Here is a 16,697-nt window from a genome sequence, read left to right as displayed (position 1 = left end):
ATCATCAAGTATCATTATTACTATTATAAAGAGCTGGAGGAACAGCAGGAAGAGAAAGAGAAATATGTCTTAGAGCTGAAAGGGGTGAGTCTGGGGGCAGTACCTGAAGTGCCCCTGAGAACATAAACACAGTGTAAGGAAACATGGGGGGTCGGGGTCCTCATATTATAACAGCCCCCACATGTCCCAGGGTAATGTCTTCTTGTGGGAAATGTGACAGAACCTGAAATATGAATGGTATTTTTATCATCATCAATACCAATGTGGCTAACAACATGCCCAAGGTCACAAAGCTAGGAAATGGTAGGGTGGGGACTGGACGCAGGTCTTCAGATCCCAGGTGTGGTGCCCCTTTAAAAGTACTCCAGAGCCATACAGATCCAGGAACGGCTGCTGTAGGCCAGCACAGTTCTCAGTCTTTTACTCGAATTAATCAGAGCAGCTCTAAGCTGTAGGACTGATCCGTATGCCACAGGGAGGGTAGGTAAGACATGAGTAGGATACAGGCCTTCACCAACAGTTCACTGAGGATTACATCTGGGAAAATGCATTAAGTGCAAGAGTTGAGATGTGCAGAAAAGGAGCCCAGAAGAGGTCCCTGAGGGAGTGTGTGTGTGAGTGTGTGTGTGTGTGTGTGTGTGTGTATTGAGTGGGATGGAGGTGCATGGCCAGCCTGGAAGGCAGGGGGCCTCTCTCGGATGCTCTGGTGTCCTCATGGAAACATCCAGCAGACATGCCCAGATGTGACCTTGCATGGCGGGGCAGGCTGTGGTCTGGCACTGTGGAATCGCTTCCCTCTGCTCCCCAAGGACCTGCTTTGCCTGCATGGTTCAGAAACTCCACTCTCCCTTCCGCAGAAGAGACCCAGGTAAATCATCAGTTGAACCCCCGCTGAGCCCTGTGCCCCCACCAGCTCACACATCACAAAGGCAGTTTATTAATCTACATCAAGACTCACGGTGACACCTGACCGTGACTTGGGACATTTTCTTGTCAAGAGCTGAAGCCTTGTTGGGAAATCAAATTCAAACCAGGCAGTGACTTGTGGGGTGAATGCAGAAACCAGGGCAGATGGGACAAGCAGCTGGCAGGAGGAACCAGTCAGTCTGTGGCCAAGGAAAGCTGGGCACGGACAGCTGCCCCCAGAGATGTGGGAAGTGCCAGGTTGAAGACAGCACATTTGGGCTGTGCCCTCTTGAGTTTCTAAGGGACACCGTGACCCTGCATAGTGGACATGCATCATGAGTGACAGGTGGTGCTGAAGACACTGCCCACCATCAGAGTCAGCCTATCACCAACACCCTCACAACACCTGGACCGCCCGGCCTGCCCACAGCCATGCCCATACGGGAAGGAGAGCGGAAGGTGTGGCTGGGTGATGGAAATGGCAGGAGGTTTGACTGTGCTTGATCGTACTCTTGGCCCACATTTAATCTCACCTCCTTCTCTGTGGGATCAGCTGACCATGTGATGGGTGAGCAGATCAGGACGGGCTGTAAGGGGCTATGTCCCAGGGACGTGGGGCGGTTTACCCCAAGGCCAGCCCCTTGTTCTGCTGGAAGTGTGACTGGGGGCATCCTGGTGCCAACCCCTTTCCCAGAGAAGCTGAACACCACCTCTGGGACTAGCCTTGCCCTGTCAGGCTGCTGAGAACTCTGAGGGCAGAGTGCAAGGGTCGAAACCCTGCCTCACTGTTGTCAGCTGAGCAACAGGGGGTCTTAACTTAGTATCTCCGAGTCTCAGTTTCCTCCGCTGTGAAGTGGGCACAGCAGTGGCCACTCTCTGAGAGCGTGAGCTCAGGCGCGTCTGTCCTTCAGGGGACTCAGTGATGATGGTTCCACCTAAGGGCCAGTGATGCTGAGGACCTGAGTGAGGGCGGCGGGCCAGATGATGCTGAGGGAGAGCAGCCATGGGAGGGGCTCCAGAGGAGAGGAAGGGGTGCGGCATGGGGAAGGGGAGCTGACACAACCCGGGTCTTCTGAGAGCGGGGGGCGAGGCTTTCCTGGCCAAGTTTCCCGGCCCCCAACTGTGTTCTAAGGGGAGTTCTGTTGAGGGTGGGCGCTGCATACTGAAAATCCACGCAGGCCACACACGGTGAGAAAACACCGATTGGACCAAGGGCCTGGCCCTGACTAGGAGCCGAGGGTGGATGGAGAGGCCTGAGGGTGACCGGGGCTGGAGTCCAAGGTGATAGGTGAGAAAGCAGACATCAGCCATTCCCTTCGGGCTGATCTGACCTGCACCACGGCCCCTGGTGATGGTGCAGGAGGCAGGGGAGGGGCAGGTGATGGGCTGGGCCCTCCTGGCAGACCAGAGTTCTAACTCCAGCTGAATGCTGGGGGTGGAGGATGTCCTCAGCCACTCGGGGCCCCAGCTCCCTCGTTGGCGGTGAAAATGTGAACTCCTGTCCTAGAAGCAATCTGTGCAGTGGTTAAGGGCAAGTGCCCTGGGGTCAAGTCCTCTGTGACTTTCAGTGACCTTCCATAAGTAGCCTAATGCCTCGGCCTCTGTCTTTCCTCCTATAAAACAGGATAAAAGCCACCCTCATAGGAGTGTGAGGAGTGACTACCCTCGTGGACGCACGTGGCCTGTGCTGAGCAGCGCCCGGTGGGTGCTTAGAAACACTGGAGCCAGTCCCCGGTAGGCAGACACGCCCTCTCTGAGCGCCGGCCCGGAGGCTGACGGACAGGAAGGCTCTCACCTGCGGACGGTCCTGAGCAGCGTGGAGCGGGCCTCGTTGTGGAAGGTGATGATGATACTGGTGGAAGGGAGGTCGGCGCCGTACACCAGCAGGGTGCATCTAGGGGAGGAAAGGGACAGGAAGGACTTTAGAGACAGAGCAGACACAAAGAGCTGGAACCGTGGGCATCACGTGTCTGGTGGGGCTACCTCAGCTACACAGCACCATGTAAGACCCCAAAGCCTCACCTGGCCCTACTGCGTGGAAACAAAGCTCTGAGAATGATTAGCTGGATCTCCTACCGACCTCAGGGAACTTGCACTTAGAGTCGAATTCAGTGGATGTACAGGCCATTTGAGGGCTTCCCTGGTGGCTCAGATGGTAAAGAATCCACCTGCAATGCAGGAAATCCCAGTTCATTCCTTGAGTTGGGACGATCCTCTGGAGAAGGGAATGGCTACCCACTCCAGTATTCTTGCCTGAAGAATTCCATGGACTGAGGAACCTGGCGGGCTATACTTAATGGGAATGCAAAGAGTCAGAGATGACTGAGCGACTAACACACAGACCCTAAAGAAGGCTGAGTGCCGAAGAATTGATGCTTTCCAACTGTGGTGCTGGAGAAGACTCTTGAGGGTCCCTTGGACAGGAAGGAGATCAAACCAGTCAATCCTAAAGGAAATCAATCCTGAATATTCATTGGAAGGACTGCTGCTGAAGTTCCAATACTTTGGCCACCTGATGCAAACAGCTGACTCAGTGGAAAAGACTCTGATGCGGGGAAAGATTGAGGGCAGGAGGAAAAGGGGGTGACAGAGGATGAGATGATTGGATGGCCAACTCAATGGACATGAGTTTGAGCAAACTGCAGGAGATACTGAAGGACAGGGAAGTCTGGCATGCTGCAGCCCATGGGGTCGCAAACAGTCAGATATGACCGAGCAACTGAAAAACAACAGAACATCAGTGTGGGACTTCCCGCATCCCTGAGGCACTGCACAGTGGTTCCTGGCAGCCTCACAAGCCCACGCTCAAACTCAGGCTCTGCAGCCCAGTCGGTGCCAATCTCGGCCTGCCAAGGTCTCACCACATTCTGGGCCAGCAGCTCCAGCCCACCACACCATGCTGATTCCCAACCTCCTGTCACCCCAATACATACATGAAAATCTGGCTTGTTTAAAGAGGCTGAGCCCTAAAACTCGGCATATGCAATAAACCGACATTGAAAAGACATTCATTTCTCTGTGTCCAGGATCGTTTTGTATGACAATTACATTTAGGGTAATTTCAATTTAATACCCCACTGCAAGTGAAAATTGTAGCCCGCAGCCTGAAAATTACTATAATAATGGAAATAAACCCACCTAGTGAGGCTGGTGCCACCAGGGGCAATCCCTGGGTAATGCCTCCTCCCATTTCTCACTGTTCCAGGGGTAGTAAATGAGGATGTAAATAAGAGATGTTCGGCGAGTCAAACATGTCCTCTGCCTGTTTTTCAATTTCTTTCCAAGTGTGGGGCTTTTGGGGTCCAGAGACCCAAGGATGGACTTCAAGGGGACTGTGAGCCCTCTGATATCATCTGCAAAGTTGTATATGCATATGTGTTTGTTTTTTTCCTGGGAAGATGGCTCATAGTGTTTAGTAGATTCTCAAAGAAGCCTGTGGACTGAAACACTTAAGAACCTCAATCCTAGGCCAATGGGCCTGACACCCATTTTGCCTCCGTGATAATTTTGAACACTTTTTCCTGTAAGAGCCAACCCTGAACACAGAGGACCTGAGCAAGGCTGGACAGGCCCCTTTTCCTGCCCTGGAGGCATCCAGCTGGGAGACAGAGTATGGCCCCACAGGTGCTAGGGGAGCAGAGGGAGGTGGGCCCCCAAATGGGGAGTAAAGAAGGCTTTATGGAGGAGGAGGTGCTGGGTCTCAGTGTGACATAGGGACGGATGGAGAGATATGGGGTACAGCATCCCCATCACAGCACAGTTTTTGGATCTGCAAGCCAGATGCCCAGGGAAGCAGCTCACAGAATACTGGCCCTGGGGGTCTGGATACCACTGAGCAGCTGTGAGATAGTGGGTCAACCACTCGCCTCTCCAGGCTGCTGTCTGCTCATCTGTAAAACAGGGCTTGGGCCCACGGTTCTCCTGCTCAAGCTTCTCCAAGCATCAGTAATCAGAAGCTTTGATTGTAGCTGACATTCAATAAGTGTGGTTGATTCGAACGAAATGCTGCAAAAACCATTCTGCAGTTGAGGCTCCATGGTGTGGCTGGACGTCCACATTTATTAATACTTTTCTAAGACTCATCTGGAAAGTGGAGATAATTTTTAAGTTGTAGATTTCCCCCCTAGATTGTGACAATGTTAGGTAATGAGCTTGACAAATAATAACCATCATGATGTTGAACATCACACTGAAGCCTGCAGTCTCCTCCTCCCATCAGGTGGAGCCAAGTCTTGCATGGGCTGGAAAGGCACCTTCGGTGAGTGGCTCTGCCCTGTCCCACAGTGGGTGAGGGGCACTGGGAGGCAAGAGGGGGAGAAGAGAGCAAAGAATGTAGAATCCATGTTAGAGAAAGAAACGTGGGCTGTGACGCTGATGCAAAGCCTGGATCTGCTGAAAAACTGGCTGTGTGTCTTTGGACATGTCCTTTCTCTTCTCTGACCTTCAATATTATCACCTGTGAGAAGAGGTGAAGACTGCAGAGGATGCAGGCAAAACATGTGGTATTTCACAGCTGCTTAATAAATGGTGGTGAGAACTATTACTGTTATGACTACACAGTGGCTGAACTGTCCCTCCAGGCTACATTCAATGTTTATGGACTAGAACTGCAAACTCAAGAGTTCAGCCAAGGAAGGGGCTTGGAGACAATACAATCCAGTCTCCTAAACTGGGCTGAACTTGGTAGTGTAACAGGCCTCCGTGGGCACCTGTGCTGCTGTGCTCCTGGGCCTCAGCCCCCTCCAGCCTCCTGCGCCTGCAGGATGAAGGACAAAGGCCCTTCCTGGAGGCAAGGCAGAAGCCCCATGAGCGCCTCCTGTGTGCACAGGCCCAGGAAAGGTGAGCTCTAGGAGGGAGGTGCCTCACAGCTCCTGGCACAGGGTAGTATCTTCCTCCCACCCCTGCTCACAGCTCAAGTGCCTGGACTCATCCTTTGTCTCCTCTGACCCTCACAACGTCCTCTGAGAACCTCTACTCCACAGAGGACAACTGAGGCTTGGGATCTTGCTCAAGATCCCACGTCTGGTGAGTGGCCGAGATGGGCTGCATCCAGGTTCTGTGACTTCTAACGTGGTATCTGTCCCTAGCATCCCTCTGGGACCTCATCCAGGTAAAGGCGCAGGAGCCCAAGGAGCTGATGCTGGGCAGGGCCCCCCTTCCCAAGCCACCTGCCTGCCCTTCAAGGTCCAGGGGGAGCTGCAGAACCACTTAGGAACGAGCCCCGGGCACTGGCAGCAACAAGGCCGAGGTGCCTGGAAAAGTCCTTAAAACTGGTTGCCGTGAGGAGAGTCAGAAGGTGCCTGGGCTTTCTGTGAGAGGATCTAAAAGATTAATCAAACAGCGAGATCTATTAGGGGCACCAGGGGAATGGAGACGGCTGCCAACACTGAGATCTGGCGCCGGCAGATGGACGAGAAAGCATGTTTATAATTTATTAAAGATTCAGGGGTTTTACTGGAGAGAAGAGCTGTGAGCAGAAAATATTGGGGGTGGGGTGGAATCGGGAGGAAGGGCGGGACCACCACTGTGTGTGCAGACAGATGCCAGCCCGGAGCTGCCATCCTGACTGCCACAGCAGCTCCTGAATAATGCACGCTCCTCTGAGCTGATTTTCCATGGGTTGTTTCTTTTTTTTTTTTAAAGAGTCAACTGACTTCATTTCTGCAAGTTCAGGTGGGTCTCCCAGTGCATCCTAACCATCCATTTCTTGAGTGTTCACCATCAGTTATCCACCAAGGATGCTTCCAGAGAGGTGCTCTGAGATGCTAACCCCTGGCACGGGGTCAGAGCTTCTTCTTCCATCTCTTTCCACCTCTCCACCAGCCAATCACTGCTCTGCTGCCTACCCCGCCGCATCTCTGCACCTGAACAGGTGCCAAAGCGGGGATGTTAGAAACACACCAAGCGAGGATGGCTGTCAGTTATCCCAGAAATGTAATGTGTGCACATGCCTTTTATTTTATTGCATAAGCTCATTAAACTGACAGTGGCCGGTAAACAGAGTGTTCTAATGATCGTCATCCCCATTTTATCATCAGGCAGGAGGGCTCCGGCCGGGCCTGCCCTCAGTGTGCCTGCCGGGGCTACGACCATGGTCCTCTACTTCTTGGACACACAGTCTTCCCCTGCAGGATGCCACCCTTATGGAAGAAAAGAAGTGGTCATCAATTATGAACATTCAGGATTTTATTTTCGAGTGTAAAAGCAGTAGGGATTGATGAAGAGGCAGACTCAGTAACTCTGAAGCAGAGAGGACAGCATAATTACTGTTACTAATATGTCCAGAACTGACAATCCTCTGTGTTCAGAAGGCAAAATCTTGAAGGGAGGCTCTAGTGTCCCAGAGGGGAGGCTGAGAGCAGTTAGAGAAAGGGGAAAGGTCACGCAAAGACGCAGCGTGACACAGTGGTAATCAGACAGGCCTGGGGTGGGACATACTGGGCCAAGCTCTCATCACTTGGGAGCTGGGTAGTGACTGCTGTGATGAAATGATCCGCCTCAGGGAAGGTTTTTATTATTTTTTTTAATTAATTTATTTATTTTAATTGGAGGCTATTTTACAATATTGTAGTGGTTTTTGCCAAACATTGACATGAATCAGCCACGGGTGCACATGTGTTCCCCATCCAGAAGCCCCCTCCCACCTCCCTCCCCATCCCATCCCCCAGGGTCATCCCAGTGCACCAGCCCTGAGCACCCTGTCTCATGCATCGAACCTGGACCAGCAATCTGCTTCATATATGATAATATACACGTTTCAACGCTACCCTCTCAATCATCCCACCTTCGCCTTCTCCCATAGAGTCTGAAAGACTGTTCTTTACATCTGTGTCTCTTTTGCTGTCTCGCATATAGGGTCATCGTTACCATCTTTCTAAATTCTATATATATGCGTTAGTATACTGTATTGGTGGTTTTTTTTTCCTGACTTATTTCACTCTGTATCAGTCAGGGAAGGTTTTTAAATGACCATTTAGTGATCCCTGCTCAGGCGCTGTCCTGAGCACCTGCATACTTAATGCTCACAACAGCCCTACAAGGGTAGGGGTGGAGGATGGAGAGGCACTGTGTGGATTCACTCAGGAGGAGGCTGAGACACAGAGAGATTAGGTGACTCGCTGCAGCTAGTGAGCCCAGGCCTGCCACATGTCCATGTCACCACACCACCACCTCCGTGCCACTGGCCGCCAGCTGTCCCTGCAGTGTATTCTGTGCCCTGCACACCGTGTGGACCGCTGGGCTCATCACCACCCCAAGGCGCACTTTTTCCCAAGCTCCAGGACCCTGCAGGGAGGGCCAGCTTGCCTGCCGTTTCCGGGTAGCCACAGGAAGACCGGGACACTGCCAACTGAGCTGCCACAGGAACATCCTAACAGGCTCCCTAACACCCAGATGGAGCCTGAAAAGGCAGGTGCAGGGTGACTTCAACGATGCCCTGGGAGGCATGTGAACCTGTTTTTAAACAGAAAGCTATGGTTTGTCCCTCCAGTTTCCGAAGGTCCAGCACTCACTCCACAGGCCAGATCAGGCATATAAAACAACTGGGTTCTCATCTCCACATGGGCCACTTGCCTGAACTCTAAGGTCACAAAGGCCAAGGGAAGCAGGCATAAGATGGAAAGCGGGGGTGGGGCTAGTTTCCAGCAGAACACGGTCCCCAGGGGAGTGATGATCTAGATTCCCACGCAGCTGGTTGGGGCACAGCCTTCCCTTGCTCCCCACTTTCATCTCTGTCCCCCGTGTCCTCCACATGAGCCCAGAAGAGCCCCACGGGGACCACATATCCTCCCCATTCCCCTGCCTCCAACACTTCCCCAAAACTGATGCAAATGACAAAGCAAGGACAAAAGGGGAAGAGCTTTTGGCCCAATGACTCTTCCAGAATGTCAGCTTCCTCTGCACCGGGACCAAGAACACCTACTCCATCCCCAGCTCAGTTCTATGCAAGAAAGTCCACTCTCAGCTAGGAGGAAAAGGAAGATGACCTAAAACTATGAAATGCCAAATCTGTGACCGGCCTCTAGGTTCAAACTTGACTCTTCGGAAAAGAAAAACACAAGCAGTCTAAAAAGTACGACAGCTGGTAAAACCAGAAATTCCTTTTAATCTCATTTCATGGGCAACACTGATACACTGTAAGGCATGAAATTTTTATTTCATGTCAATTTCACTGGGATTTCACATGCAGATTAATTTGTTCATTCACATAAACATATACTGTTCTGACTCCTTGCCTCCTCCACAGCCACCCTCACTTAGTGTTATAGAAATCCTGCCTCTCATTAAAGACACTTAAAATAACAGTGAGATCTGCTATTCCCTGACCCAGCCATGTTTTGAATTGCTGAGTGCACAATTAAATACTAGTGTCCTGGGAAGGAGGTAAATGGGCCAGGGCGGGAAGTGAACTGCTTAGGAACTCGGCTGGGCTCTGGGCTGGGCAGCTGAAGGCCCCCAGCCCCTACCTCCTTGTGGACGGAACCTGGTGTCTTGCTTCTAAGGGACAGACTACAGTTAAAGTGATGGGATGTCACTTCTATGATTAGGTCACAAAAGACGGTGACTTCCCTCTTTTGGGCCTAGTATGCTTTGCTGAAGCACGCTGCCATGATGGGGAGCCTCACATGGCAAGGAACTGAGAGTGGGCTTCTGGTCCATAGCCTGTGATGGACCTAATTCTGCCAACAACCATGTCAGTGAACTTGGAAGAGGGCCCCCCACCCGAAACGCGCCCCAAGATATGTTTTAAGATACCTGCAGCCCCAGATGATACCTTGAACACTGCCTGTGAGAGGCCCTAAAGGAAAGGACCCACCTTGGCCATGCCTGAATTCCTGAGCCACAGAAACTCTGAAATGATAAGCATTATTATTTTTTTGGCTGCACCTTGTGGCATGTGGGATCTTAGTTCCCTGACCAGGGATCGAACCCACATCCCCTGCAGTGGAAGCGCAGAGTCTTAACCACTGGACCACCAGGGAAATCCCAATAAACATTACTTTAAGGCACTAAATTTTGTGGTAATTTGTTATGTAGCAACAGACAATGGAAACCAACTTCATTGGTTTTAGCTCCTGAAAAACCAACTTCACCAGGGTTTCTCACTCCCTGTGGAGTCAAAGGTAAATCCCCTAGGGTACTTAGTAGAAGAGCTATGCAAAGGCATCACAATTCTCCCAGCATGGAGCTCCAGAACCTCCACTGGACCCTTCATTCATGCTCTGCTGGCATCAAGATGTTGTTAGGTATGGGATTCCTAAGGTCCCAGTATAGAGAGGGAAGTTCTTAAGGGATACCTTCGGGGGGTGTTCCAATATTCATAGTTCAGCTCTTTTGTAGTTGTTCAGTCACTCAGTCGTGTCTGACTCTTTGTGACCCCATGCACTGAGGCACGCCAGGCCTCCCTGTCCTTTACCATCTCCTGGAGCTTGCTCAAACTGATGTCCATTGCATCAGTGATGCCATCTAACCATCTCATCCTCTGTTGTCCCCTTCTCCTCCTGTCTTCAATATTTCCCAGCCTCAGGGTCTTTTCTAATGAGTTGGCTCTTGGCATCAGTTGGCCAGTGTATTGCAGCTTCAGCATCAGTCCTCCCAGTGAATATTCAGGATTGATTTCCTTTAGGATTGACTGGTTTGATCTCCTGGCAGACCAGAGGACTCTCAAGAGTCTTCTCCAGCATCACAATTCAAAAACATCGATTCTTCAGTGCTCAGCTTTCTTTGTGGTCCAACTCTCACATCCATACATGGCTATTGGAAAAACCATAGCTTTGACTACACAGACCTTTGTCAGCAAAGTAATGTCTCTGCTTTTAAATACATTCTCTAGGTTTGTCACAGCTTTTCTTCCAAGGAGCAAGCATCTTTTAATTTCATGGCTGCAGTCCAATTTCAGCTCTTGAGGACTTCTTAATATGAATCACAATCCATGGAAAAACTGTTGCAGTGTCTCTCTTCTCCCATGGATGGTGCATAACTAGTAAGTACCCTTCCATGCACAGAGAAGTTAATGCATTTCCTACAATGATGTCAGAGGTCTTTAAGGCCTAATTCACTTGCAGAAGTTCAGTTAAGAAAGATTGACCTAGATGGCATCACGGACATCCCTCCATTCCATGAACACAAGGCCACTGGGCAGAGCACTTGTTCTCAGTGTGGGCCTACTTAGGCCAATAAAAACATTCCCTTGCACCAACCATCACCTTGTTCTTGGTTGAATCAGTCAGGCCAGCTCAAGGTCTGCAGTTCACTCCCCGTTTCTCAGAGGACCCTCTAGGTTTCTTAGCCATCTACTTCTTTTAGCATCAGGTTTATAAGAAAAACCTACATCTTGACAATTCTAGAGCACTTCCACTATCATTATTAATTGCAGGCTGTAGATCAGAATGGTGATCTCCTAAGTCAATTCTGCATTTTCCTGGCGATGTACTGTAAGAATGCCCCAAAGGGTCTTTGCTGACAAACTGGGAAGCTAACTGGGGCAGGGAGTCACCAGGATGTAAAGGGCCACATTGTCTGGAGGCCCCCAAAGGCTCAGTCTCTGTCTCTATTTTGCAGCCCAGAGTAGACGGAAGATCTTTCCCTCTTTGGCTCCATACAAACTCATGGACCGCTGCCATGCTGGATGGGAAAGGACCACAGAGCTCCTCTGGTGATTAGTTCCTACACTATGAGCTGCTGGACTGTATTTCCAAGGGAAGTCTATGCATGCTCTGTGAATACAGTCTATAAGAGTTGGGACTTCTCTGGTAGTCCAGTGGTTAAGAATCTGTCTTCCACGTAGGGGATGCAGGTTCTATCCCTGGTCAGGGAACCAAGATCCCACATGTCTTTGGGCAACGAAGCCCACAAGCCACAACTACTGAACCTGTGCACTCTGGAGCCCACACTCCGCAAATAAAACCCGACACAGCCAAATAAATAAATAAATATATTTTTAGAAAGTCTACAAGAGTCAGAGAAGTTTGGTGCATTAGAAATACTGGAAAACTATTAGATTACTTTTTTGGTGATTCATCCTTGCACACTGAGACTTCTGCTAGCCCCTGTTTACCAAGCTTTGACCTTGCCCTGTAATCCTTCACATATAACGGGGACTCCATATTTAAGGGATATACTGAACCACCTAACATCCTACCACACAGAATTTTGTAGGACACAGGTTTTAAAAAAACACTGCTTCCACCTCCCTTTTTTTAAGATGTGTAAACTGAGGCCCAGAACAATGAATGAATTGACCCGCCAAGGTCACGCTACTAGGTAGTGGCCAAGTTAAGATCTCCTAGAACTTACTGTTTCCTTAAAACACTTAGGCTTGGTTGTGGGTGGGGGAGTCACAGGGGTACTTTCAGATGGTTTACAGCAGCCCCAGTCCATACAGGGTTACTGGCCACTGCTTTTCAGTGCCCTTTATCAGCCTCTTCCTTCAAAACATTCCCACCAAACTCCCTATTATTTCTCTATGTCACTCAGTCTACACTTGATCTTAGCCAAAAGCCCAAGAAGTCATCTATGTTGCTAAATCTAACAGAAACTTTTTAGTCTTTATCTTGCTTGTCAACTCTGTAGTAGTTAAGATTGAAGGTCACACATATCATTAAATGTTTGGGTCTTTGCCCTTGGCTTTGGTGAAATCACCCTAGCATGGCTCTCCTCTTCTTAAGCTATTTCTTGATTTGGTTTTCCTTTTCTTTCTCCCCTCTGAAATTCTGGTGTTCCCCTCCAAAATTCTCTCCTAAGCCATCCTCTTCTCAATCTTCCTTTTCTTTAGATTATTTTACTTGTTTCTAAGGCTTCAATTTCCCATCTGTTTGCAAATGATCCCAACCCTAACCTTAACCTGATGAACATCTTCTTTTGAACGACCCCATGCGATGACCTTTTCAGCTGCCCTCTGCCTCTCTCACCTTGTCCAAGTCCGCTGACCCTTCCATGTTTCCCAACTCACCACCTACCATGTGCCCAAACCCAAGAGATATTCTCAAATCCTGCCTCCCCCTCCCCGACATCCAATCTCACTAAATCTAGTTCTGTCAATCCTTCTTACTTATCTCTTGACCTGGCTGTTTCTCTCTATTCCCATCATATCTTTGCTGGATTATTGCAGCCACTTCCTAGCTGACTTTATCCCTATCCAATCTCTTCTGCATGCTGCAGCTAGAATGATCATTCCAAACTGTAAATCTTTAACATGTTTCAACACTGCCCAAGTGCTCACAAATAAAGTTGAAACTCCAAATCACCGCTTACCATCCTTGGTGACCTGGTACCACCTCTGACTCCTCCCGTCATATCCTCCAATTTTCAGCCACGTTCTGCCTGACCTGCTCTTTCTCCCTCTGGACCTCTGCAGGTGCTGCCCTCCCTCCCACCTGTCTGGAATGCACTCTCCTGTCTTCCCAGGCCCGGATATTTTCTCCTCTTCTAATCCTGACTTGGAAGGTACTTCCCCCGGAAGCCTTTCTTGACATCTAAGGCTTTTCTAATGTGCTCCCCTAGGACTCTGCACTCCCCCCCATCAGTGCAGTTTATGATCAGGCATTGGGAACTACTAGTCTGTCTCCTTTACTGATTGTTAGCTGCAGTGAAACCTAGGGCTCGTTTGTAGTTCTAACTTCAGTACCTGGCATGGTGACTAAACATGGTAGACATATACAATAAATGTCTGAATAATGAGTGGGTGGATGAGTAGGGGAGGAAGCAGGTGAGGCTTTCATGGGGTCAAAGCCAGAGGAAAAAATATCTCTTGCCAAGTGACAGGTGACACCAGCTCAAGGAAGTTGCAGAACTGCAAGTTGGGTGAGGTGCCAAGGTGAGTCATACAGAGGAGACCAAACAAGTCACCAAAACTGAGAATGGTACGATGTGGGGAAAACAGGGAGCCTCTGGCTCAGGTTGTCCAGGGAGACATCTGGGATAGTCATCTTGTGCCTGTGGAGGCTCTGGGGCATTCTCTGTTGCAGTGAAAATACTCAGCTGAGTTTAAAACGCTGGAATGTTCCCCTTGTTCAGTGAGTCCTGGGGATGAACAATGCTTCCTTACATGGGAAGGAAGAGACTAAATCCTATCCAGTAGGACTGCCAAACTATAGCTTGGATGCTTTCTTCTCCCAGACCTGCACTGTCCAATATGGTAGCCACCAGACACAGGTGGCTATTGAGCACTTGAGATAAATCAGAATGGAGATATACTGTAAGTGTGCAATACACACAAGATTTCCAACACTGATACAGAACGTAAGATATCTCATCAGTAATATTTTTACATTGATTATATGTCAAAATGATACCCATGGATGGTGGTAGTGCTGGTGGTTTAGTTGCTAAGTTGTATCTGACTCTTTGCGACCTCATGAACTATAGACCTTCAGGCTCCTCTATCCATGGGATTTTCCAGGCAAGAATACTGGAGAAGGTTACCATTTTCTTCTCTAGGTGATTGGGTTAAAATAATATATATTATTAAAACTAATTTCACTTAAAATTTTACTTTTTAAAATGTGACTATTAGAAAATTTTAAATTACCTACATGGCTTACATCTATTTCTATTAGACACCATTGTCCTAGGTCATTACTAAAGCTTGTATATAATGCAAATTAAAATTTCAACATTAGTGTCAGACAATAGTTTCTAGATAACTGGGTTCTTTCATGTGAGCAAAATAAAATTTTTAAAAATTATCAAGGCCATTATTAGGCTTGCACCATTTTCATTTGCAGCAAAAATATATTTTAAGACTCTCATCATCTAGCATCATTGTTATTTCATCAAAGAAAGGGTGTTTAAATACTCAAAAGGCCACAACCTCAGAATAATTAAAAGCACTATAAATTGTAAAATTAAGCTTTGAGAAAATTTCCCTCAGCATCTCCTCCTTACCCCAACTCTACAGATCAGATCTGCACAGATATATCAAATAGCATCTGAAAGTATAGTTCAAGAATTTGTCCCACTAAATAACAATGCACCTATGTCCACCCTTCACAGACAGTGTGGACACTAAACACAGGAGACACGACATCACCACACTTTGCTCTGGAACCAACATCCCCAGCTCTGTTCTTGGTGCTGCTGATATGAATGAGCTGGTATGGTTTTTCCAATCTCTAGCCCCAATTTGGGCTTCCCTGGTAGCTCAGCTGGTAAAGAATCTGCCTACAATGCAGGAAACCCCGGTTCAATTCCTGAGTCCAGAAGATCTCTTAGAGAAGGGATAGGCTACGCATTCCAGTATTCTCAGTATTCTTGGGCTTCCCTAACGGCTCAGATGGTAAAGAATCCACCTGCAACGCAGGAGACCTGGGTTCGATCCCTGAGTCAGGAAGATTCCCTGGAGGAGGGCATGGTAACCCACTCCAGTATCCTTGCCTGGAGAATCCCCATGGACAAAAGAGCCTGACTGGCTACAGTCCATGGGGTTGCAAAGAGCGGGACATGACTAAATGACTGAGAACAGCACAGCACAGCCCCAATTTATCTCCACCTGCATGGCTGCCACCCAAGCAATCACGCGCTATCTGGGCTCAAGACACACAGCTGACCTGCAGAATGCGGGCACCTCTGGTCGCATTGAGACCTCCTAGAGATGACCATGGCTCCACTCTGCACCACTGTGTTTTCCTAGACAACTAATTTTGGTCTTTTGTTGAGCGGCCCCTTTGAAGAGAGTGGGATGCTGAGGTCTGGTGGAAACCACAGGGAAGTAGCAGTGACTTTTCTCCAAGAAGATCGGCTGTTCTCAGGAAGCTGCAAAAAGGCTTCTCTTGGGATGCTGCCAGGCCTCATGTCAGTTGGTACCAAGCACCACCCAGATGGTAACTGGGTGCACGTGTGTGTGTGCAGGGGAGCATGTTCTCAAAAGACAAATGCAGAGTCTAGCCAGGACCCGGAAGTGTGGAGGTGGGCCAAGGCTTATTTTTGAAATGTTTCCTGAAAAAGATTCCTCAGTGTCTGAGACTAGGGCTTCTCCAAGTCTTATTTTAGTCATGCTTGAATCACATTATACAGTAGTAATAATAGATAACAGTGATGGAACCCTATGTCTCAGGTATTCTTCCAAGAGCTTTAAATCCGCACAATCATTCCTTGGGGAAAGTGCTCTGAGACCATTGTGGAGAAGACTGTGAGGTCACAGTCAGTAAGCAGCCACATCTCGATGTCACACCAGATGGTCTGGCTCCCAACTCTGAGCTCTCATGCTCCACTAGAATGCCCCTTGATGGTCAGCCAGCTCACTCACTTGAAAACCTTTGGTTCATATTGACCTTTCTCTCTGTCTTTGCTCTTAAAGTCTGCATGCTGGAAGGTACTGGAAAGATGGAAAATCACAAGTCTGGCTGTCCAGAAGGAAGGATGTCTCCCCTTGATCTTCTCTGAGCTATTTCCTGGTATTTATCAGACAATCCAGCTAAAGGATCAGAGAAGAGTCATTCCTTCCCTTTACCTGAAGGGAGAAATGTTCCTCTAACTGAAGCAGTTAGTGACTCCAGGGATGTGGTCAGACCCAGCACAGTGAGATCTGGAACGATCTGCTTGAAGGCCAGGCATCCAACATCTCTTATCCTCCAAGGAACTCACAGTGGTGACCTCGTGGAACGTCTGAGCTGAGGAGGTAAAAAGCTAAGACTTCTCATGCCTGCCCACACCCTTCTAGACCGTTGGTCCATCCCCAAGTTAGTCATGCACCAAATTCTACCTCCATCTCTTTATTCTCACTTCCATCTGCCCAAGCCTGGCCCACCTCCATGGTCCGTGGGGCTGCAACAGCCTTCTGACTGTACCTCATC

The 16,697-nt window shown here is 49.1% G+C and overlaps 1 protein-coding gene across 1 annotated transcript in view; it reads right to left on the bottom strand.

Annotated features, from left to right (window-relative positions):
- GALNT14 (polypeptide N-acetylgalactosaminyltransferase 14) overlaps window positions 1-16,697 on the bottom strand; it is a 222,147-nt gene that overhangs the window by 50,211 nt on the left and 155,239 nt on the right. The window contains exon 3 of the mRNA XM_043469013.1: window positions 2,702-2,800. Coding sequence (XP_043324948.1) covers window positions 2,702-2,800 — 99 coding nt within the window. The remainder of the gene's footprint in view (window positions 1-2,701; window positions 2,801-16,697) is intronic.

This window comes from Cervus canadensis, chromosome 5, assembly GCF_019320065.1.
Source record: "Cervus canadensis isolate Bull #8, Minnesota chromosome 5, ASM1932006v1, whole genome shotgun sequence".
NCBI lineage: Eukaryota > Metazoa > Chordata > Mammalia > Artiodactyla > Cervidae > Cervus > Cervus canadensis.
Note: the sequence above shows the minus strand (reverse complement) of the source record. Positions and strands in the feature narration are given on the sequence as shown.